The sequence below is a fragment of the Bos grunniens genome, chromosome 10 (assembly GCF_055505025.1).
Source record: "Bos grunniens cultivar Pamir isolate PY7600 chromosome 10, Bosgru_T2T1.0, whole genome shotgun sequence".
NCBI lineage: Eukaryota > Metazoa > Chordata > Mammalia > Artiodactyla > Bovidae > Bos > Bos grunniens.
The window spans coordinates 35,960,221-35,984,511 of record NC_141174.1 but is presented as its reverse complement, the minus strand read 5'-3'; the positions used below and the strand labels follow the sequence as shown (position 1 = coordinate 35,984,511).

General features: G+C 36.1%; 1 protein-coding gene across 8 annotated transcripts in view; it reads right to left on the bottom strand.

Moving 5' to 3' along the window:
* Nucleotides 1–662: 662 nt before the first annotated feature.
* The window catches only part of WDHD1 (WD repeat and HMG-box DNA binding protein 1), a 53,808-nt gene continuing 30,179 nt past the window's right edge, over nucleotides 663–24,291 (bottom strand). For 5 of the 8 annotated variants that reach the window (XM_086320576.1, XM_086320579.1, XM_086320582.1 and 2 more), the window contains 15 exons: nucleotides 23,003–23,187; nucleotides 21,471–21,655; nucleotides 18,435–18,676; nucleotides 16,822–16,959; nucleotides 15,108–15,264; nucleotides 13,598–13,712; nucleotides 12,584–12,715; nucleotides 10,337–10,554; nucleotides 10,125–10,243; nucleotides 9,885–9,941; nucleotides 7,856–7,899; nucleotides 7,258–7,428; nucleotides 6,294–6,424; nucleotides 3,524–3,662; nucleotides 663–1,469 (listed from right to left, as the gene is read on the bottom strand). In XM_086320576.1, coding sequence (XP_086176702.1) covers nucleotides 1,272–1,469; nucleotides 3,524–3,662; nucleotides 6,294–6,424; nucleotides 7,258–7,428; nucleotides 7,856–7,899; nucleotides 9,885–9,941; nucleotides 10,125–10,243; nucleotides 10,337–10,554; nucleotides 12,584–12,715; nucleotides 13,598–13,712; nucleotides 15,108–15,264; nucleotides 16,822–16,959; nucleotides 18,435–18,676; nucleotides 21,471–21,655; nucleotides 23,003–23,187 — 2,231 coding nt within the window. In that variant the 3' untranslated portion in view covers nucleotides 663–1,271. The remainder of the gene's footprint in view (nucleotides 1,470–3,523; nucleotides 3,663–6,293; nucleotides 6,425–7,257; nucleotides 7,429–7,855; nucleotides 7,900–9,884; nucleotides 9,942–10,124; nucleotides 10,244–10,336; nucleotides 10,555–12,583; nucleotides 12,716–13,597; nucleotides 13,713–15,107; nucleotides 15,265–16,821; nucleotides 16,960–18,434; nucleotides 18,677–21,470; nucleotides 21,656–23,002; nucleotides 23,188–24,291) is intronic. The other 3 variants (XM_086320578.1, XM_086320581.1, XM_086320583.1) reach the window with 1 other exon arrangement.

Here is a 24,291-nt window from a genome sequence, read left to right as displayed (position 1 = left end):
TGGACAGAGAAGCTTGGTGGGCTATACAGTCCATGGGGTCGCAAAAAGTCAGACATGACTGAGCGACCAACACTTTCACTTTCTTTCATATTCTGTGCAGCCAAAGATGGAGAAGCTCTACACAGTCAGCAACAACAAGACCTGGAGCTGACTATGGCTCAGATCCTGAGTGCCTCACTGCAAAATTCAGGCTCAAATTAAAAAAAATAGGGAAACCCATTAGGCTATTCAGGTATGACCTAAATCAAATCCGTTATGATTTATACAGTGGAGGTGATGAACAGATTCAAGGGATTCGATTTGGTAAACAGAGTGCCTGAAGTACTATGGATGGAGGTTTGTAACACTGTTACAAATGAGCTTCCCTAGTGGCTCAGACAGTAAAGTGTGTGCCTACAACGCGGGAGACCAAGGTTCAACCCTTGGGTGGGGAAGATCTCCTGGAGAAGGAAATGGCAACCCACTCCAATATTCTTGCCTGGAGAATCCCATGGATGGAGGAACCTGGTAGGCTACAGTCCATGGCGTTGCAGAGTCGGACATGACTTAGTGACTGAACAACAACAGAAACAAGATGGGGGTAGTGAAAATTATGGTAATAAACATAAAATATATTTTCTAGAAACACTTCCATTTCATGGAAATACAATGTGAAGACCATATTAAACTAAACATGAAAATGTAAGTTTTATTAAAAAAAAAAAAACAGGCAATACAAACAAATAAAAGTAATATATGAAGAAATTTCCAAAACAAAGGTCTCATCTACAAAATTATTTACATGTTTAGGGCCCATATGAAAAAAAATATGGTCCCCTGGGTCCAGTATAGACATAAGAGCAGTCTATAGTAACACACTTTGGAAGAGGACTTTTGTAGTACTTCCCAATATGTGATATTTACCAAACAAGGAACACTCTAGAAGGGGCTTCAATGCTCAGAGGTTTTAAGACCTTGGCTTTGATGATTTTGAAGGTAAGAAACAAAATCAATCCAGCCTGCAATGGGACATGACAGTGGCCTCCAGTCAGTGGCCATGGTCATGCTTCTGAATGGCCCTCCATTTGGGGGCAGAGCAGTCTGCAGAGACGATAGTTTTTACAGATGCCCCGCTACCTGCACCAATATAATTACTGGATTATCTTATAAAGACAAACAGCAATCTTTAAACTCTTTCAAAAATACTTAAAGAGCTTCCTACAGATTTTTTTAAAGGTCTAGATTCACCAAAGATCCATTACTTTCCTAAGTTCTAAATTTACCTCCTTACTCTATTCCTGCTTAAAAGCAAAAGCTGACAGTTTCTGATTCGTAGAAAGATCTAAAGGTTTTTGCTTTTTAGGTAAATTCAAATTCTTCATTTTTTCTTCCTGGTTTTCAGTTTCCTGACTTTCATCGACCACACGTTTTCGCTTCTTTTCTTCAGCTCCATCACTTGCAGTTCCTCCTTTGGCCTTGGCAGCCCATGCCTTTGTAAAAATATTCGAAGAGAAAAGATTACATTTTACAGGAAACATTATGCAGTAAAGCAGCATAATTAGCACTTGAATTGTGAAGCTAATCATTAAGGGTTCTCATTTTTTTGAAAAATAAATTGCTTATTATTTAATTGCAGGGCACATTAAAAAATTTACATTCTAACTATAGTATTTCAATCTAAACTCTGCTTGTATTTAACCATATTTACCATTAACCATTATAACTACAGGTACTGTTTAAAAAAGAAACCTTTTATTTTGAGATTAGTAGAGATTCAGTTGTATTAGAGATTCCATGCAGTTGTAGGAAATAATACAGAAAGCCCCTGTGTCCCCTTTACTCCCCTGTTTCCCTCAATGGTTGCATCTTGCAAAACTATACCGTACTATTACAGCTAGGATATTGACATCGATAAAACCCTCTTTTTATTCCAACTCATTTGTGTGTGTGTGTGTGTGTGTGTAATTCTACCGTAGGCTGTGTATTTACCACCACATTCAGGATATAGAACAGTTCCACAAGCACAAGTATCCCTCATGCTGCCCTGCCCTATTCCTCTCCCAGGCTCCATCCCCTGGCAATCAGTACTCTGATCTTCACCCCCATCACTTTGTCATATCACAAATATTACATATGGTATATGTTCTTTTGGGATTGGTTTCTATTCAGTAAGCGAGAACCTAACAGGGTTCACTCATTCCATTTATTTCTTAAACCTCTTTTAATCTCTAACAGTTCCTCCTCCTCCTACTTTATTTTCCTTCCCAGTCATTATTGTTGAAAAGGGTACATGTGACCTGTAGAATTTTTCACGTTAACAGACTGGATTAAGGTTTACACTAAAAATGATGATTACATTTTAAGTATTCAAAAACATGACCACAAGTTTTGCCATGTCTCTTCCTCTTTTCCTGCATAAGCTGACAGTTTCAGCTTATGGTCTTATTCATTCAGATGCCATTTTATTTAATACTTTAGAATTTTTATCCTTTTATAAATGCTCACAAAAAACGAGAAACACAAAGATGCTAATGAGATTCTAAAGAAGGTTAGAGGTGGTTAGACTAGTTTCTAGTTTCCTCATTTTGCAATACCTTTATTTTGTAAAACCAGTTTATCAAGGTAAGTATCTATGTCACAAGGTACCCATTGCTATACCCTTGTCATCCCTGGGGAAGGTAAGTCTGAGATTTGATACAACATACACATTCCTTCCCCTTGTAAAAGAAAGCTGCTCCTAGCCTTTTTCTACATGGCAGAGAATGACCTAAGAAGCAATAGGTACAAGTCACCTGTCCTAATTTCCACATGAAAGGCTAGAACAGAACACCGATTGTTTCCTCACAAAGCAGTATTCTCATTTAGTATTCAATGTGGAAGTAAATAGTATTTTAAGAAATTCTGCTTACAAGGGCTCTAAAGCAGTTGTCCAAAAATGTGAATTAATTCCAGTTGTACTTACTAATTTTATTTGATTCTGACTTAAAAGCAATGTACTTTTTCTTGGGCTATTCCCCTAACTTACAATATGCAGAAACTTATACAGATGTAGGTAGTATATCTGCCAAAAAATTAACCATCAACACTAAATAATTATTATATAGATCTAGATGTCAAATGGAGAAGGCAATGGCACCCCACTCCAGTACTCTTGCCTGGAAAATCCCATGGATGGAGGAGCCTGGTGGGCTGTAGTCCATGGGGTCGCTAAGAGTTGGACATGACTGAGCGACTTCACTTTCACTTTTCACTTTCATGCATTGGAGAAGGAAATGGCAACCCACTCCAGTGTTCTTGCCTGGACAATCCCAGGGACGGGGGAGCCTGGTGGGCTGCCGTCTATGGGGTCACACAGAGTCCGACACGACTGAAGCGACTTAGCAGCAGCAGCAGATGTCAAAACTGACATTTCGTTTGTTGCATCTCCTCTCCACCAAGAGTTTGAGTGTATTCAGTTTTAAAACACAGAAAAAAGCATTTTCTATAAGAATTTTTAAAAGCCAGGAATTCACTAAAGTCTCAATCTCAGTACAATTATTCTTACCTTCCTTTCTTCAGATGACAGTACTTTAAATCGAACCATTCCTTCTTTTATTATGTCTGCTTCATCTGAAAAGTCAGGATTGTCAGACAAAATATTACTTCTGTTTTCTTCCAGCCACATCTGGAACCCGGTCTTAGGCCTAAAATAGCAATTATGCAAAAAAAGTTTTATACTTAAGACAGTTCTGGAGTGCTTTATGATTTTTCAGGTTAGTAATTAACCATTAGTCTTTGCATACCTATATATAATGTAAGACAGACACAATTAATTACACTTGTTAATATTCATAATTACATATTACTTAAAACTGCCTAGAGACTGCAGGAATAATGAGTTGAAAGAAATTCTTTGTAAGATCAATTCAAAGGGATTATTCACATTTATATTTTCCAAGCACATTTATATTTTCCAAGCACTCTTTAATGAATATTGACAGGCTCAAGGTCTCCAATCTTCCTTAGCCCCTCTAGTCCAATAAAACCCTTCCATGAATTCTTGGTAGCCTTTCTCCATTCCCTAAACCAGCTATCTGAAATCTTCATGATTTCTCTCAAGCTCCTTTCTCCTGCTAGCACAGCTGACCTGGGAGCCTAGGTCAGTTCTTCTACCATTATGTAAAGCATGGACACAGCATACACGTCAATGTTACTAGATTTCAGTTCTGACACAAACTGTTTTTTAGGTCACACTTGAAGATTTAACGCAAATATTTAACATTTACTGATCACTTTTCTTCTGTATAGGTTGTTGAAAGTATAAAAAATTTAATCTTCTTAAATAAAAATTTCACTGTTTAATAGCTAAATTAAATTCAGGACAAAATAAAAAAAATAAAAACTACAGCTACCCTGTCAAATTAAATTGGTTAACACGAGATGTGAGAGTTGGACTATAAAGAAAGCTGAGCACCAAAGAATTGATGCTTTTGAACTGTGGCGTTGGAGAAGACTCTTGAGAGTCCCTTGGACTGCAAGGAGATCCAACCAGTCAATCTTAAAGGAAATCAGCCCTGAATATTCATTGGAAGGACTGATGCTGAAGCTGAAGCTCCAAGGCTTTGGCCACCTGATGCGAAGAACTGACTCATTTGAAAAGACCCCGATGCTGAGAAAGATTGAAGGCAAGAGAAGGGGACGACAGAGGAGGAGATGGTTGATGGCATCACCGACTCAACGGACATGAGTTTGAGTAAACTCTGGGAGTTGGCGATGGAGAGGGAGGCCTGGCGTGCTGCAGTCCATGGGGTTGCAAAGAGTTGGACATGACTGAGCAATTGAACATGAGATACCAGTTACATGAAATTCATAAACTCAGAAATGAAATGGTGAGACTTTTCTGGTGGTCCAGTGGTTAAGAATCCTCCTATCAATACAGGGGATTCAGATTCAGTCCCTGCTCAGGGAAGATTCCACATGCTGCCAGACAACTGCAACTACTGAGCCCACCCACACACTGCAACCGCTAAAGCCCACACGCTCTAGAGCCCACTGCAACAAGAGAAGCCACTGCAATGAGAAGCCTGTGCACCACAACAAAGATCCAGTGCAGCCAAAAATAAATAAATTTTAAAAACTGAAATAGTGACTTTTTCAGTATAGCTGACGTATTTCAAATAAATCTAGCATACAAGAGATCAATAAATTTGGTAACATAATGAGTTGGTGGACAAACAGGGACTCTCGTATTGCTGGGGGTGTATAAAATGATACAAACATCCATGCAGAGCAATTTTGCACTATCTTTCAAAATTGTAAGTGTACATTAGCTTGAACCATACAGGAATCCATCTTACAGCGGCTGCTGCTGCTGCTGCAAAGTTGCTTCAGTTGTGTCTGACTCTGTGCAACTCCACAGAAGGCAGCCCACCAGGCTCTTCCGTCCCTGGGATTCTCCAGGCAAGAGTACTGGAGTGGGTTACCATTTCCTTCTCCAATGTATGAAAATGAAAAGTGAAAGTGAAGTCGCTCAGTCGTGCCTGACTCTTAGCGACCCCATGGACTGCAGCCTACCAGGCTCCACGTCCATGGGATTTTCCAGGCAAGAGTACTGGAGTGGGGTGCCATTGCCTTCTCCGATCTTACAGCTATATGTATATAATATTCATATAAAGTTATTAATTGTACTACTATTTGTACCAGCAAAAAACCAGCAATGACTTTCTGTCCACTTTCAGAGAACTAAATAAATTATGGTACAGCCATTCAATGAATGTAAAAAGATTAAAGAAACTCTTCATGTAGTAATAAGGAATGATCTGCAAAACCTGCTCTTAAGTGAAAAAAATAAGGCACAGAACAATGTACATACTATCATTTTTGTAAACTAAAAAAAATGCATAGAATAATTCTAGAAGGCTATAGAAGAAATTTGTGCAGTGAGTATTTGTACACAGGGAACTGAGTGGATAGGAAAAAGATTTACTCTTCACCACACATCTTTTTGTATCTTTTGACTGTGTTTCTCCCATATAACTATATTATTTAAAAACAAAAAATGAACTAATTAAAAAATATAGTATCCCAGTAAAATGTGTCCATAATTTAAAACACAGATAGTTTATCAAAGCATACTTTAATAAGTAATGTAAATAGATACTAATCAATATTTGTGGCTTCCCTAAAATTACATGATTTCAGAATGCCCACTACCTGTGCCAATGTATTATTTATATTAATGAATAACAGGGCCACATAATTTTGTATGGCTACTTCTATGTGCCTTTTATTGGAATATTGCATCTTGAGAATACTAAATTTTTCTATGTACTGACCTTTGGTTTTCAGTGTTTTGAGGACACACAGCTGGGGTTTCAGATGATGAATTTTTAGGATTTTCTTCTTTTACTTCCTCAGTCCTGTCAGCTTGGGAAGTTCTTTTCTGGAAAAAGGATGCTGCAGATGCCTGTGAAAACAAACATGTGAATACTGCAACAAAATCTAGCATGACTCTGTATGTTACGAGCAAATTTGGAAAAATGTGGAAAAATATCTATTATTATTTAGAATTCTTACACTAACATGTAAGTCCTAAGGTTTTCTGTTGAAAGTAAATATTTATACACATGCATACAAAACTTCCAAAAAACTATACCTCAAATTAGTTTACCTATTTTACTGATGACAAATCTGGGATAAAATTATCAAAACCAGGAGAAAATCTGGGAGGAAAACTCAGAATACAGAACAGGAAAGATTAGGGCCAGCTACTAAGCTAGCTGTCATTAAACAGGGACAGGCATCAGAACTGTCTAGGAAATGAAAAAAATATAGACACATGCCTGAGTCCCTGGCCTGGGTCTATACATTAATAGTAATACAATCATGGAAGGGACATCTCATCACATTGTCACAGTTACTGGGTAATCCCATCACCCTTGAGGGGAGGGGCTGCACAAGGTCATGAGGACCAGGAGGCAGGAATGACTGGGACTCTCTGAGTCTCTTCTAAACAAATGCTAATACACATCTCTTTCAAAAATCACTGGCTTGGTTTAATTGGGAGCATTTTTAATACTTTCTTAAATATCTGGCAGCTGTATAATATGATTTAAAGTATTAATATTTTAAAAAAGTGATTTCAAAGCAAAATTAGAATTGAGAACCACTGCTCTCACTACACTATCAGTTATGAACAACCAGAACCTCCTGTCTCATACCTGAAAAAGTGAACAAAACTAAAGTAAGACAAAGAGACCACGAGCTGTTTACTGTAGATGAAGGCAGCTGAAATCATACCTGCTTAGGTTTTGGCTTTGGAATCAAGGGCTTTATAACTGGAGACTTTTCATTATCTGTAGCTCGATTAAGTGCAGTAGATTTCTTAGATGATTTGTTCATAGTGTCTAAAATATTAGTTGAACGTCCTGAACTCACTGAAATGGCTGGCTCTCTGGAATTGCCCAATACCTAAAGAGCAAACTAGTATTAGCATTTCATAAAGCTTAAAGAAGGAAAAAAACCCAAGAGATTTGTTTTTCCTTTAAATTTCTATTAGGTTTATATTGTAGTCTAACCTTTAGAACTGAATACATTTGGTATAATCCAGACTGATGCACATATTCCCAAATACCACATCCCCAAGAAAAATAGGGAGTACCTTTCAAAACTGTAGGTTCTTAGAAGATAAGTAGAAAATAAAATTCTCGGTCCAAGTATGAACTAGTGCTGCTTTCATTTTTATTTTAAAATATTTACTTACTTAAATATTTTAAAATTTAATCTGCTGCAGTCTTTAATGCCTCTAAGTCTGGGGAGGGTCATCTGGTAGTTTGGAAATCTCTCTCTGTATGGAAATGTATTTAAGTAATAGAAAACATCACTGGAAAGAGTTTACCTTGAAGGGGTTTATTCGTCCTTGGCTGCTAGAGGTAACTGCACCTTTCATAAGAAAGAAACCCTCACTTAATAGTCGTAAAACTGAGAAGACTTTTGACTTCTACAATAATGATGAATATTTTAATCTGTATTATATGAAAATACTGTACTTTGCAACTTTAAAACTATTAATAACTATATGTGACCTCTGTCCTACTGTTAAGACGAAATAAAAGCTATTAGATGATGAGAGCTATTCCAAGTTGCCACTATGCAATATATTTACACAAATACAGTATGTAGAGATCTACTCTTTTCTCACATTACCAAGGAAGAATGGTGCCTTATTTTAGCTAATTGTTAATTCCTCTACAAGTGCTCTAGATTCCACCCCTGCTTTTCAAGAAACTGCTTTTCAAGAAATTCCCATTCCTGCTTTTCAAGAAACTGAATTAATGGCTACATGCATCATCTTTGACTTTTCCTTCTTCATTGGCTTCTTAAGTTTCCTAACTTAAAGAAACAAATAGAAAACACATTCTCTGCCACACACAACCCTCACCCCTCATATAATTCTGTCTCACATCCCCTAAGCAGTCAAATTTCTCAAGAGCTGTCTACACAGCTATTCCCATTCCCTCACTATTCATATGCTCCTCCAACCAAAACATGGCTTCCAGCCCTACCATCCTGCAGGATCTATTCTTTCTAAGAACTCAATAAACTCTATGTAGCCCAAACTGGTGGACCTTTTCCAGCCAACACCTTATTTGACCTCTCAACAACATTCCACACAGCCAAGGGTTCCTTTCTTTTTGAGAGTATCTCCCCACTGACTTCTGAGATAATGCATTCCCTGGCTTACCTCCTTCCTCTCTGTTCTCATTTTCTTTTGATGGTTCCTCCTCCTCTTCCTCTACCTGATGTATAAATGTTGGGGATTCCCTAAGCCTAAGCTCATTTTCTCCTCACTTTGATCCTCCCCAGTGCTCACTTACACATACCTGTGGTTTAAATTGTTATACTCACATCAACAATCTTAACTTCTATATCTGCATCCCAGAGATACTACTTTCCCGAGCTCTTGACCCAAACAGCCCATAGTAATTTCATCATCCTCCTATCTAAAGATACATTTCCCTACTCCTGACTCAGTAAATGGCACCATCACTCACTCAAGTACTCAAGCCAGAAACTGACAGCCATTCTCCACACCCTGAACTTCCATACCCTCTACATTATTTTCAGAAATGTCTCTTCAATTCCTCCCTTTCTTCAACAATTACCACCACCCCAGTCTAGGTCACTATCAATCTCACTTGGGACTACATCAGTAGCTTCCTTATACACAACCCTCCTCTGCACAGTGTGCCATATATGCTCCTGATTAAAACCTGCAACAGTCTCCCGGCAACCCCAAAATAAAGGTCAAAGTCCTTACCGTGGCCTACATGGATCTGCATGGTTTGGTTCCTGTTCACCGCTCCAAAACCATCTAGCACCGATTTCTCTTTGCTCTCTGTCCTCTGTGAACCACTCTTCAAAGTTCATACATGCTGTCCCTTAAGCCCACATGATTCTCTTCTGCTCCCATCTACCTTTGCCTGGCTGCCTTATTCCTCCTTGAGATCTCCGCTTTAAACATTCCACGAGGCGCTCCTTGGGGTCCCAACTATCCCCCACCACTGACTAGATTATAGTCATCTGTTATATGCTCTTTTAATAATCTGTACACATGTAGAAGTATATTTTCAAAATCAGAATAATGTATGTATATACTTTTAAAAGCCAACTGGTATAAGGTTTATGCAGGGATCAAATATGCACATCCACTTCACTTCTGTATCTTCCCTCTAGTCAAATACCTGACACACAATAGGCATTTAGTAAGTATCTGTTAAATAAACACAGTTTCACTAACACTTCTGATTGAAAATAACAACTACAACAAAATAGGCCCTGAAGAGTAAGGGGTATTTGAGTAGATGTAGCACTTTAAGGATTACTTCAAAATTTCCCTCATATTTACAAAATCAAAAATGTCTTACCTGACTTAAGAGCTGGCATATCAGAGGAATCTGCACTTTTGAAAAATGGGTTCTGTCCTGTAGAATAATTAAAACAATACAGTGTAAATGGGAATATAAAGGAATCTTCTGTAATCAACAGTCAGACAAAAAGACACCTTGAAAATGTATGGGTATTCAATTTCCCTCAGCCAAGTAAAATGAAGGAAGTCACACAAATGACACTTCTCATCTTTAAACTGCCTTTAAAATGTATTTTACCATGTTTGTGTATTTCTGTATTTTCTTCTGTATTATCAGCTTCTCCATTATCCTCCGTATCTTCTTCAACTTGATTTCTGAGCCTTGGCTGACTCCACTCTGTAGAAGTATTACTATAACTAAAAAAGAGTAATACTATTCAATAAAGAGCAATGAAAAGACCAGGTCAATATTGCAGGATAGTAAAACTCAAACAACTGAGTATTTCTTACCCAACATTCAACTTTTTCCTGAAATCTTCTTCTTCCTCTTCCTCAGCTTGGGTGGCTGCCAATTCTGCTGCCTTCTCTACAGCCAGTTCACCAAGTCTTTGGGCCAGTATTAATCTCCGAGAACGAGAAGCATACTTAATGGCTAAATTCACAGCATTTTGAGTCATTAGACCAGCAAGTTCCACACAACGAAATTCCCGCTCCAGTTTACAGGAAAGCTAAAGGAAAAAAGGGTGGGAGGGGATAAATTATGTTATGTAAAACTTTTTGAAAAATAAAAGAAAGATACTCCTGGTAGAACAAACAGTTTTCTTGAGACTGTATCTCTGATTTTAAGATGTACATTTTTACACATTTTAATATCTCTTGAAGTTGAAAGCATCTTACAATTGATGGTGAGTCAGTTTAATTGGCAGCATTTTTTCATAAGTGACTTTTACACTCAATAATGAAATATGACATAACATTTCAAATTATAAATTGCAAGAAGAGTAAGGGATTTATTTAAAATTAAAAAATGGTTTCCCACCCATTCCACCACCTGCAGTCACCAAACAGGGTAGCAAATTGAAAGAAAGAATAGATTGTAAATGATTTGTTTGTTATTACTTTGTCCAGAAGTGGCACACAAAAGCTACCAAGTGAATTTGGGTGGGCAAGTAGATTTACCCATTAGTTTTCTAAGTATGATTGTCCATGATCTCTAACTACTAGAAACAGTTATACAATTTCTAAATTAGCAAGCAACCTCCTTTTTCTTGCTATATTTTTTATACTTGCAATATAAAATGAAGAATACTCATTTATCATCTCTCACAGAACATGGACTTTCTTCTGGTATGAATTTTAACAACTCAAAGTAAGGCAACTGAAGTATTTACAACATGAGGAAAATGAGTACTTTGAAGACAACTAAAAGTCTCACAACTCATGGAAGTATTATCTTGTTACTTAACATGTCAAATCTGATTCATCAGCAGACGCTTTAGATATTTACTTGCACATCCTTCTCAAGTTTTCCAGAATCACTTATCTATAAATAGTACCCCTCAGTCTGGATGGTACGCTGCCTCAGGAGGCATTTGGAAATGAAAGTAGTATAGTTTCCTAGTAACTAGGTGGAACTATGGGCATTTGCCAGGGGACAGGAATACTAAAGAACTAACAGAGTGCTATGACCACCCTGCTGAGGAACACTGTACTCCAGGGTAAAAGCTACTCTAGGACTAAAGCATGAATAACTCAAACAGGTTTCCTTACCTGTGTTGTAGGAAATAAAAAGGTTACTAGTTCATGTTGGTATACAAATGGGACTTTGTAAATGGAACAAAACTTTCTCTACAGTAAACTAATTAAATTTCTTTAATACTAAACTCAAGGCAGTGTTACATTGAGGTGACATGGTGAGTACCACCACCTTTTGGAGATTGAAGTTACAATCAGTTCTATGGACTTAGATATCACTTTTCCCTCAGAACTCTTTTTCTCAACCTTAAAATGAAACGAAAAGTCTGGGCCATTTACTCTCTGAGGAAATACTGAGGTCTACTGTGTATTAGACACTGTCAGTGCCTGGTAAATGGCAGAGAACGAGACATGGTCATGGCCCTCAAGGGGTTTATAGTCTAGTACAAGAAGAGCAGAGAAAAAATTACATTATATTCCTCCTCATAAACCAACCTACAACGAGAATACAAACTTAAGAACTTTATCTTTCAAAAAGTTCTTTTATCTTTAAAGATAAATGTACTTAAATATCCAGGGTATCAAACCTGGTCACTGGCTACAAACTTTTACTACACACAGCTGCCTAAGAGGATAACAAAAGACAGGCATTCTAAAAGCCTGATCAAAATTCTTAAGACTGCTCATTCAGCCTTGGAGATCTAAAAGTCTACACTCAAACTTTATCCATTGCATATGATAAGAGCAGGAGCTGGAGCCACTTCTCAAACTTTATGAACAAGCATCCAAATTACCTACAGGGCCTGTTACAGTACAGACCAGTGGGCAAAAATAAAAACGGAGTCAGCACCAAAACAGTTCATTTCTTCCTGTGTTCTGAGGTAGTATCTTTAATATTTTAACTGCAACATCAACTGGGAAACTGGTATTTTTAAGGGAGAAAAATACCAATACCACCAGATACAGCTTAAGAATTGTAGGTTGTGAAAACTGCTAATTCATATACCATTAACATATTCAACCTAGAGAAAACATTTTCCCCACTGTATTTATTTTACTCACCGCAAGCATTTTCAGTAAAAGTTCCTGTTGTTCTTTTGTTGCTTGATTTTTAGCGCTCTCTTCATATTCATAACCATTTTTTGCTAAATAATCAAGGTGGTTGTGAAATATAACTGAACGCCAATACTGTTCCTGCAAAAGTGGAACAACTGCTTAGGGTCAACTATCAGCTGACTATCAGGCAAGAGTTAAATATTTATCTTATGACAGCAGTTTCTGAATAAAATATTTTCTGAAACATTCCTTTCTACAGCTTACTTTGCAATTCAAATTGTAATGTAATACTATGGTTTGACTTTATCTTCTGTACTTGAAAACAGGGGGTGGAATACAGTGACTCTTGAACAATGTAGCAGGCAGAAGCACCTACCCTCTGTGTAATTGAAAATCTCCAAGTAATTTATAGTCAGCCCTCCTTATATGCTGTTGCTCCATAATCAGAGGTTCAGTATCCTCAGATTCAACCAACCTTGGATCATGTAGTACTGTAGTATTTACTATTGAAAAAACCCATGTACAAATGGACCCCCACAGTTCAAGCCCATGTTCTTCAAGGGTCAACTGCAGAGCATTTTAAAGATTCTTAGTTATCATGGTTAATGCTCAGAGAACTTGTTAAACTAGATTTGTAAAAGCTGATTTGTTTCTTGTTTAGAATTACCAGTTCCAAGATATCAATGACTCAGGGCTAGAACTAAAATTAGGCAAGCCTCGTGCCTAGGGTACAAAATTCAAGGAGGCACATCCTCTTAACAACTTGTCCAAGCCTGACAGTGAGTGCCTTACCTAGTGAGGCCCTAATGGTCATACCCATTTATCTCTTAGACACAGTCCCTGGAAGTAGAGATGGCAACCGGGTACCCTGGGGTTCACAAGACCTCCTCCCTCCCAGCTGCTGGTATTATTTAATTATAAAGTAAGGAATACAGAACAAAAGTCATCAGAATAATTTTAAATGCCTGTATTATAGGCAGGTATCATCAAACTGAGTGTCAAGATAAGATTTGTGCATACCTCCATCTGTCCTTTCTCTGTGGCAGTCTGACAGTAAGGAAGCTTAAAGGACAAAACAGCTACAGCAGGGCGTGGAAGGGTGGGAGGAAATCGAGAACCTTTGCAAGGAATACACCTGTCAGAAAAGAAAGAGTCTCACCATAAAAACTTTTTAAAAATATCATAAAAACTGCTACATTATAAATTTTCCAAAAGTCCGTTAACTTGGAATAACATTATTCCAAATTTCCCTTTTAAAAAAGTACTTTAGGGGACTTCACTGGAAAAGACCCTGATGCTGGTAAAGACTGAAGGGAGAAGGAGAAGGGGACAACAGGATGAAATGGTTGGATGGCATCACTGACTCAATGGATATGAGTTTGAGCAAGCTCCAGGAGATGGTGAAAGACAGGAAAGGCTGACATGCTGCACTCCATGGGTTGCAAAGAGTTGGACACAACTGAGTGACTGAACAACTGGCGGTCCAGTGGCTAAGACTCTGTGCTCCCAATGCATGGATTCAATCCCTGGTCAGGGAATTAGACCCTACATGCTGCCACTAATCCTGCATAATGCAAAGAAGTCTGAAGATCATATGTGCCACAATTAAGAGCTGACACCACGAAATAAATATATAAATATTATAATAAACAAACAAAAAACTACTTCAGGCCTGATTAACTAAAAAAACTATCCCTCTACATATTTCAATTACTACAAAAATCCCTCCCTACATCAGCTTTACTAAATGAACAATCACTAAGTGAAATCAGCTCCTTTCAGATTTTTCCTTAGCAAAATGTCCACTTTCAAAATATAGAAACTGTGGCATAAATACTTGTCACAGGATCCATATTAGAAAACAGATTACCCTTAAGATAAAAAGGTGATAAAGCATATTCACTTTCATTCCTCAGTTTGGAAATACTTGGTAACTATTGGTAGTTATATAAGTGTCATATAAGAGAAAAAGATGATGAAATGTCCAATACAGGTTAAGTGTTTATTATTAGATATTAGTGACAGTGAAGCAGAAGATGCACTATCATTGTAAAAAAGGTTATAATGTATATCTATCTGCTCTGCTATGCCTTATGTGTTAATAGTTCAGTTGGCAAGGACTTTTCTGACAAGATATGTAAGGCACTTATACATGCCCATCAGGATGAGTACTTATGTAATTTATAATTAAAAAATATTCATTCATCATAGTGCTTTATATACATAGAATACTCTTTTAATGTATGTACTCCAATTCTTAGCTCCCCGACCTAAGGTTGAACCTGTGCTCCCTGCACTGGGAGCTCCGAGTCTTAACCACTGACCACCAGGGAAGTCCCTTAATTTCTATTTTGTTCAATAAGCTCTAAGTCAAGCAATTGGTTGAAAACTTCATAGTGAATATAAAGAAATTCTTAATTTAGTGACTAGGGAAAACAAATAAATTAACTAAGTTGACAGGATAGGCACAATACAAAGAATTTCAAAGTACTTTTAAAAAGAGTCAACTGAGCATTTTCTAATAGCCCACCTCAGCTGCTGGGGATTTTCATGGATACCAACCACCCAGTAGTGATCAGATTTTCCTTTACAGTGTTCTCTTGTGTTACATACAGGAGTCCATGTATGACCAAGTCCTCTGTTAAGCATTCGAACAATGCCTTCTGAATCCACATAACATGGGGTACCTATATACCAACAGAAAAACAAATCACCTGGAATCATAGCTATGTATTTGTTAAATAAATCTTTTTTTCAAAAATACACACTGATCACTTAACCTTCAATTCAAAATGAAAACAAACACCCCCTCCAAAAAAACCAAAAGGGCAAATAATCCAAGATTATTTCCCATAACATTTCATTAACCACAGAGTAAGACTTAACTGAACAAAAAGGAAAAAAAAATCTGCAAGTGATATGACTTAAAGAGGGGGAAAAAAAAAAACCCTGATGAATTCAGTGAAAACTATGCCACCTGCTGGAATACAGCAGTTTTTAAAAAAGCCAATTTCAGGAAAGAAGTTAAAACTTGAATCTGATGATTCCTTAGTCGAGAGAGACTTGGAAATATGAGCAGAACCTGATGCAAGGTGATGATATAGAGAAATGCGTCTTTAGTATTCTTCTTCCCCCTCTCTCCTGGTCTCGTCACTGTTCTATTCCCAACAGTTCCCCACTGCTCTCTTCCTAAACTTACCTAGGGAACAAGTAAGCATCCCTGTTTCCCCACCTACTCTGACCCCATTTCAGGAAATGCACGGTACATTTCCCAATTATCCTTTTTTTTATCTGAGACTTCACATCCCTCTTACTAGCAGTTTCCTCAGGGTCTAGATCTGATAGGTAATTGGAAGAAAAAACCGAACCAATAAAAATGGAAGTTATTAATGGTCACATTATTATAGCATAAGTGACTAATATCTCAATAGAAAACACATTCAGAAATGGTTGGATTTTTAAAAACAAACTGGAGTTTCCAATGATGAATCCCCAAGAATAGAAATATTTAAGCCAGAAGACAGGGTTGACAGGTGCCTTAAAATAAGGCACTCCGTAGTGTCCTTCAAACATCTGTCATAACCCACTACTGGGTCTGCAACAGGACACTGTTCAGTAGAAATATGTGAGCCACAAATATAATTTGTAATTTCTTAGTGCCACATGAGAAAAGGGGGAAAAATGTGAAGGCAATTTTAATAATATTTTTATTCAATCTAATATCCAATACTATCATTTTATCATGTAATCAACGTAAAAGAATTACTGAAATTTTTTACATCCTTTTTTCCATACTAAGCCTTCCAAATTTGGAAAGTATTTTATAGTTATAGTACATCTCAACTCAGATTAGCCACTTTTTAAGTGCTCAGCAGCCACATTTGGCTGGTGGTTACTGTAGTGAACAATGCAGCAATAGAAAATTCCTGATTTCCACGTAGACTCTGCTAGAAAAGCCAAAATTTGAACAGGTACTTGTATCTCCTCTTTACTAGCTAATAAACTTTCAGAAAAATTTATTTCCCTCTTAGTAAGTTTTCTAATCAGAAGAAGACATCTTGTACATAAAACAGCAGCTACCTTGCCTGGAAACCCTAGTTTTCAGTTCTGTTAACATATTAAAATAAAGTACTTTAAACATAAAATACAGACAAATTATCTTTAAACAAATTAATTAGGAATAAAATAATGAACAACAATTTTCTTCTTGAAAAATATCTTTAATATAAATAAATTTATCTTGCCTTCAGCTGAAAATCCAACCCATACAAGATAGGATTTCCTTGTAAGAGGAAGAGGATCACCATGCAAAATTTGTTTTTTCTTTTTCCCTAGCTCTAGCAGTTGAACTCCAAGGCACTGATCCCCATCAAATCCTGTACCTAGTGAGAAAATGTAAATATAAGTCAGGTATCAATGGTTAATTATAGTTAAAATAATTAATCTATTTTCTGTGAATTTAGGTTATTTTGTGATAAATTCCTAGATTAATTAGCAGTACTTTTTATAGATAATCTTTTTATCTGAGGCACCAATAAGGCATTGGAACAGTATGTTACATAAATGAGAACTTTACATAAAGTGGTAATGTATGTAGTAATTCTCAAGAATTGAGATTTATAAGTGGTAATTCTCAAGAATATAACTGTAAATATTCAAAAAGTGGTAATTCTCAAGAATATAACTGTAAATACTCAAAAAGTATTTACAGAGAGCTTTCTTTGTACCAAGTACTGAGGCTACAATGTAAATAAGACAAAGTCAGTGTTCTCATGAAATTCATATTCAGGTAGGAGAGGAAAAACCAATTTAAAAAAGAAAGAAAATACTAAGTGTCATCATTGAGGATTAAAATACTAATGTGACACAGAGGGTCAGACTGAGTGGCTACTTTAGACTTTGGACAAAGGTGGCCCTTGGAAAAAGTGAAATTTAAACTGAGATACGATTTGCAAGTTGGAGCTGGCCATCCAAATGGTTAAGAGGAGGAGCACTATAGTAGATAGGGGACAGTTAATGAAAAGGGCCCAATGGAACAAACATGGTGATTTTGAAGAACACAAAGAAGTCAGTAGGGCCAGAATCACTGACAAGAGAAAACGTAGTAAGAGATGAGGCTGAAGAGGCAGGCAAAGGTCAGTTCATGTAGGACTTGGCCACCCGTGACAACAAGTTTGAGTTTTATTCTAAAGCAACAGAAAATCATTAGAGGAATCTGTGCAGAAGAGGGAAGTGACTGGATTTATGTTTTTAAAAAATTAACAGTAAGAACTGAAGATGAAAAGCTAGTCAGAGGTTACCGTAACACCTAAGAGACGATGTCTCATTTGGACTGAGGTTTTAGTGGAGGTGTGGAACGTGTTGTGTGCACTGACATGATATGACTTTGCTGACAGAAGTGATGCTAGGGGTGTGAGGGAAGAGAAGAATCAAAGATAACTCTTACATTTCTGCCTTGAATACTGGCAGTACGCCATTTATCAAGATCAAAAAACGAAGGAGCAAGTTCGGAGGGGAAAAAAAGCCCAGAGGCTTTACTGTGACCAAGTTAAGTTTGAGGTGTGTCAAAACTCTACACAGAGATTTCAAGTTGACAACTGGATATGTAAGTCTGCAGATATAAGAAGGGAGTAGGGTTGATGATACTAACTTACGGTCATGAACACAGAGATGTACTAAAGCCATGGGTCTTAATGAAATAACCCAGGGTAGTTTCTCAAACTGTATTTTTTTACTTGTGAGTCATAAAATTAATCCAGATCAGTAACCTATTAAGACCAGTCTTAGCACAATGATGGGTACTAAAGACAGAATATGAAGAATACAAAAGAATATAAAATACTAGAAAAAAATCTACCTCTGTGATAAACAATGACAAGCTGTTCTCCATGTCCAGCCATTGACACAATAGGCCCAGGGAGACTGAAGACCTCTTTTTGAACACCTCCAATGGTAAACAAGCGAAGAAGCAAGGAGCTAGTGGCAGCAGCAGCCCATCCCTGACCAAGACATATGGCTTCAATATCTTCATTCGGAGGCATGTCTACTATCCACTCTTTGCTTGAATCCCAAGAACTAAGGTGCAGGCAGTGAAGCTTGCTAAAAATTAAAACAAGACAAAAACAATCAAACTTTCACATTTGATATTATATATATATATATATACACACACAGCATGATACTCAAAATCAAGTAACAAAGTCAAATAGTTTATTTTTCTATTATAACAAATAGAATAAAATCAAATAGTTTATTTTTGATAAACAATAACAAAATCAAAGTTTATTTTTCTATTATACACAAATAACAGCATCTTTATATGCTGTATAATATACACAAAAAATGACCGTTTATAAACAAAACAGCTTTAAGAAAGTAATTATGAAATATCCTTAAAATGTACTATGTTAAAACTATTAACAGTCATGTTATTAAAGAATATTCAAAGATACAGGAAAATGTTCACAACATGTTAAATGGAAAAAAACCCAGGATAAAATCAGCAGAACATGATCCAAGGTTACACACACATATAAAAATCATGACTATATTTTTAAAAAGAAAGGAAGCATCAAAATGATCAGCAAGAGTGCTCTCATTGCTGAGGACAAAAACAAAACCTTTAATATGGGAGAATAAAGAGAAAAAAATTAAATATTATCGCACCAAGGAGATTACCAACCACTGCTAACAATTTGATTTGTGCTTCCAGTCTTTTTACTTTTGCGTATATATATACATGTAAGTTGTTATGAAACCTAAGCTTCAGAATGTAGATGTCATAGTATTTAGAATCAGAGGCAATACTGATTTCCTGAATAGTAATTTTAAATTCAAATTTAAAATAAAGGGGGATGGGAATTATTCCCTGGCAGTCCAGTGGTTAGGACCCCTTGCTTTCACTGCCAAGGGTGCGGGTTCAATCCCAGATCGAGGAACTAAGATGCCACAAGCCACGTGGGCACAGCCAAAAAAAATTAACCTAAGTAAATAAGGAAAAGACAAAATACCATATGATATCACTTATATGTGGAATCTAAAATATGACAGAAATGAGGTGAGGGGTCAGTCACTCAGTCCTGTCCGACTCTGTGACTCCATGGATTGTAGCCCAACAGGCTCCTCTGTCCATGGAATTCTCCAGAATACTGGAGTGGGAAGCCCCGACAAAAATGAACATATCTACAAAACAGAAACAGACTTACAGACATAGAGAGCAGACTTGTGGTTGCCAAGTGGGGAAGGGGGAAAGGACTGGGAGTTCAGAAGTAGCAGATGCAAACTAATGTATATATAGGATGGGTAAACAAGTTCCTAGTGTATAGCAGAGGGAACTATATTCAATATCCAGTGATAAACTATAATGGAAAAGAATATATATGTACAACTGAATCACTGCTATACAGCAGAAATTAATGCAGCATTGTAATCAACTATACTTCAATAAAAAATTAAGAACAAAATAAAAGGATAATATTGTCTAAGACTGTGAAATAATGTATCTAGGAAAACAAAAAGAACAATCGTCAATCAGGAAATCGTAACAATCCTAACAATCTGAAATCATAATTGCACATGGAGCCAAGGGGGAAGGAAGAACTGCAGGGGGAGCGGTGGGGGAGGATTGCGAGTCTAAGGTTAGCAGATGCAAACTAGTACATATATAGGACTGAATGAACAATGAGGCCCAAATGAATAGCATACAGAACTCCATTCAATATTCTATGATAAACCATGATGGGGAAGAACATAAAAAAGAATGCATATGTAACTGAATCACTTTGCTATATAGCAGAAACTAACATAATATTGTAAAACAACTATATTTCAATTAAAAAAACCTGCACATGGAAATAGATATTCTAATAATGTAAGATATTCTGAGTTAGACACTGAGTCAACAGTGATTTATTTTAGTAAACTGATTTAACTCAAAAATCAAGTACTGAGTTGATTTACATCGTGTAAATTAGGAAACCAATTAAAATATTAAAATGACCCAATCTGGTATTTCTCAGGCTTTAATGCATACTCTTCCACCTGAGGATCTTGTTAAAATGCAGATTCTGACTCAGAAGGTATGGAGTTGGGTCTGTGATTCTGTGTTTTCAACATGCTCCCAGGTGACCATGCCCGTAGTTTGTGGACCATACATTGAGCAGCAAGGAGCTAAAGTATCAGTCAGAAGGATTTTAATTTCAAATAACCTGGGAGTTAGTAAAATCTAGGATCAAATGTATAATAAGCACCATGATCAGCTGAAAAAATCAACAGGAGAGGGCAAGCTGGCTGAAATAACAAAGCTGAATAAAATGCTTTCTTCTTTTAAAAAAATACAGATTCTGCATCCATCGCTTTTCCATCTTAATTTTCTTGTCTCCATATCTACCTACCTACCCTACCTACCTACTAACATACCTAAGAAGTCTGAAGTATATTAAGTCAAAAAGTCAAAATGACAAATAGTACTTAAAAAAATTTTCAATGTGTTCCCTCCTCCCTTTTTTAAAAGAGAGGTCGCAGATCTAATCTACGGTGACAAAACCCAGATCAGCAGTTGTTCAAGGCTGGAATTAGACTAACTGTTAATTGTTAAGAGTAATTATATTTGAGAGAAGACTTCTTCAGGCAATTTTCATTTTCTAAAAATTCTGTACTACTTAAACTTGCTTGTTTACAATTAATATGTGTATTATTATGAAAGAAGGGGACAATCAGGCAAAATCAGACATACGTTCTGAGGTATTATAGGTGTATTGTATTTGTACTAAACGTTTCTTCCTGAAATTCCATACTACAAAAGATGTATAATTTTGTTTTTTGTCTTACAACTTTATGTACTAAATTTCAAAGTTCAACAGTAATGAAGTTCTCCTAAATATCTTGAATTTACCTTGCTAGTTCATCAGTGCTTTCACATGCCAACAAAACAGCTTCATGGGAAAGATCTGCTACTGTGTAATTAAAAGTGTTTAATAAGTGTGTTGCATGGTGTATAGAAGTATCATGGAATTCCACATCTATGGCATTGTCTTGCTCATCATTATAGCAGCGAATAATTCCAATAGAGTTCCACACCTACAAACATGTTAAGGTTAAATACAAGTGAGAAAGATTAAAGTTCTTAGAATCAGCAGGCTAAAATACTACAAATTAACAAATAATGTAGTCTGTATAAGGGATTAAGTTATGGAAGCAACCACTTTCAGGTAACAGTAGATACTTGAGCATCAGAGCAACAATTACTAATTATTCTTTTCCTCATGAAAAGGTACATACACACTTATTTATTAGTAAATGTGGTATTTTACTTAATATTTTTAAAGTATATTACTTTCATAAAAAATATTTTACAATTGGCCTTTGAACAGTTGAACCATTAAATTCCTCAAAGGAAACGTTTCTAAAGTTTATTTACAAATATGGATATAAATGACTGCATACTTTTTTGGCCCAAGCAACTGGTTTATAGTCATGGCATAAATATATATATTATAAGGCAGCATAAATTGATACCATTTGAAAACCTGTATTCCACTCATGTACACTACTGGCTCCCCCTAAGCCCTAGTGTTTCCTTTATTCTACCACAAATATAACTACTAAATAAAGTACCTGACAATATTAGAAAAATTAAGATCTACCACCTGATGATGACTACTGATGAGACAATAAAAAGTTTTTCTTTTTAAATAAAACACCACCTTTAATATTTATCTATAAATTTATGCCAGGACCATACCATTCAAAAAGGACAACTGTTCAAGTCCTCAGTGGAAAAACTCAAGCAGTCAACAAATAAACATTTTAAACTTTTTTAGCTCTTAAAGACAAAAAGTTAATGTAGTTGTTTATCTATAAATATATATTAAATGCCTACTGTGCCATACCTTGTTCTTTTTTTTTTTTTTTTTTTCATACCTTGTTCTAAGTGCTATCAATAAACAGAAAAATCTCTACACTTGTGGAGCAAAAATTCCCATAGCATGGGTTAAAGGGGCAGACAATTTTTTAATAGTACTTATCACCTTCTGATACTATATTATACTTCCCAAAAAACGCCTTCTAACTAGTCTTTTAGAATCCGTACAATCTTCTATATAAAACTAACATGAGAAATAAAAGTTGGAAGCATAGTCAAGAGAAACTGCAAGATATACAGTCACATTTACTTATGTTCATTATATGTCATTTTGTGAAGCAGAATTTTATTTAACCCAATTATCAAAAATTAGGTTGAAATAAGATTAAAACTGTTAGTTAACCATAAAATAAATCAACCACAAAACTATAAGCAACCAAAGTGCTCCAGGTTAATGAAGGTTTTTAAAAAATATTTTTTACCAAACAAAATTAACTATAATAAGATAAAATGTTAAAGTGAGATAAAACTACTTTAAAGTTACATGTAGACCCGCGGCTTACCATGAATCTGTGAGTGAGATGCAAGGGTGTAGAACCTGATTGGAATGGCTTTTGCCGGGGAGTTGGCATAGGACCATCATAAAATGGCCTCTGGGATGTTACAACTGGTAGATTGTGAATGCTGCCTCCCTGATCATCTTCCTCTTCTTTGAAAAGACTAGAACCAATTTTTAGCATTGTAACATCTAGAAAACAAAGGATTATAATGAGAGAATCATAAATACCAGCTATCTTGGAAAAGTATTATGAAACCTACTAACCATGTCCAATCATATTTAATAATACTAACATGCTATTTGCCTCTTTCACTGTGTTAGTACCTGTGGTATAGTTCAAACGTCAGAGGGTTAAACTGTTGGTACCTTAGCATGAAGTAAGTCAGTGGCACCGATCTGTATTAGTAGTCAATGTATTGTTAACCAACTGTAGTAAAAATAGTAAAAATATTAATTTTATTAAATTTTGAGTTTTGCATACACTTTTAAAAAATGTTCTCTGGGTTAAAATGGGAAATGTGTATACAGAATTGGGATGACTATCTCAAAAAAAATAAAAGCATTTGTTGAACTGTAAGCTGAACTAATTTTTCATGTAACAGCATTTTTACCTAAAAAAATGCCAGATAAACTACAGTTATACAAACTCAGGAATGTGGTAAACATCTTCTTAAAAATGAAGTGGTCATTTAAAAAAATAACTGACAGAATTTGTGGTTAATGATAAAATTTGAGCTTTCAAGTGAAAATCAGAATAATGAAAAACCTGTATCTGCCACCATGAACTTGACCGCTCTGTAATATTTAAAAACTTCTGACGAGATTGGTGATGATACTAACAAATATTCTAGATAACATGCCAGTATCAAGAAGGTCTGCAAAGCTCAATAAACCAGCATTTTCCAAATTACCAATGCATCTGTGACAGAATCAAACGCGGTAAAAGATCCATTCAAAGCTCAAGTTAGACCAATGGATTTTAACATAGTAAGAGAGTTGGAAAGTTTACCAGCAAATTTTCAGATTCCGCATTGCAAGAAATCTTTTAAGAAACTATCACTTGCTGCGTTTTGGTAAAGCATCAAAGAGGAATATTTCAACAGACTATTAAAAATACTTCTCCCTTTTCAAACAATATATTGTGTGAGGCTAAATTTTCTTCACATACTTCAAACAAAACTAATGTATGGCAGTAGACTGAGTCTTGAAGCATGTGAGGGAATTCAGCTAGCTGTCTTCTACGCTAAGATTTGCAAAAGGGTAAAGTAACACCACTTTTCTAACTATTTTATT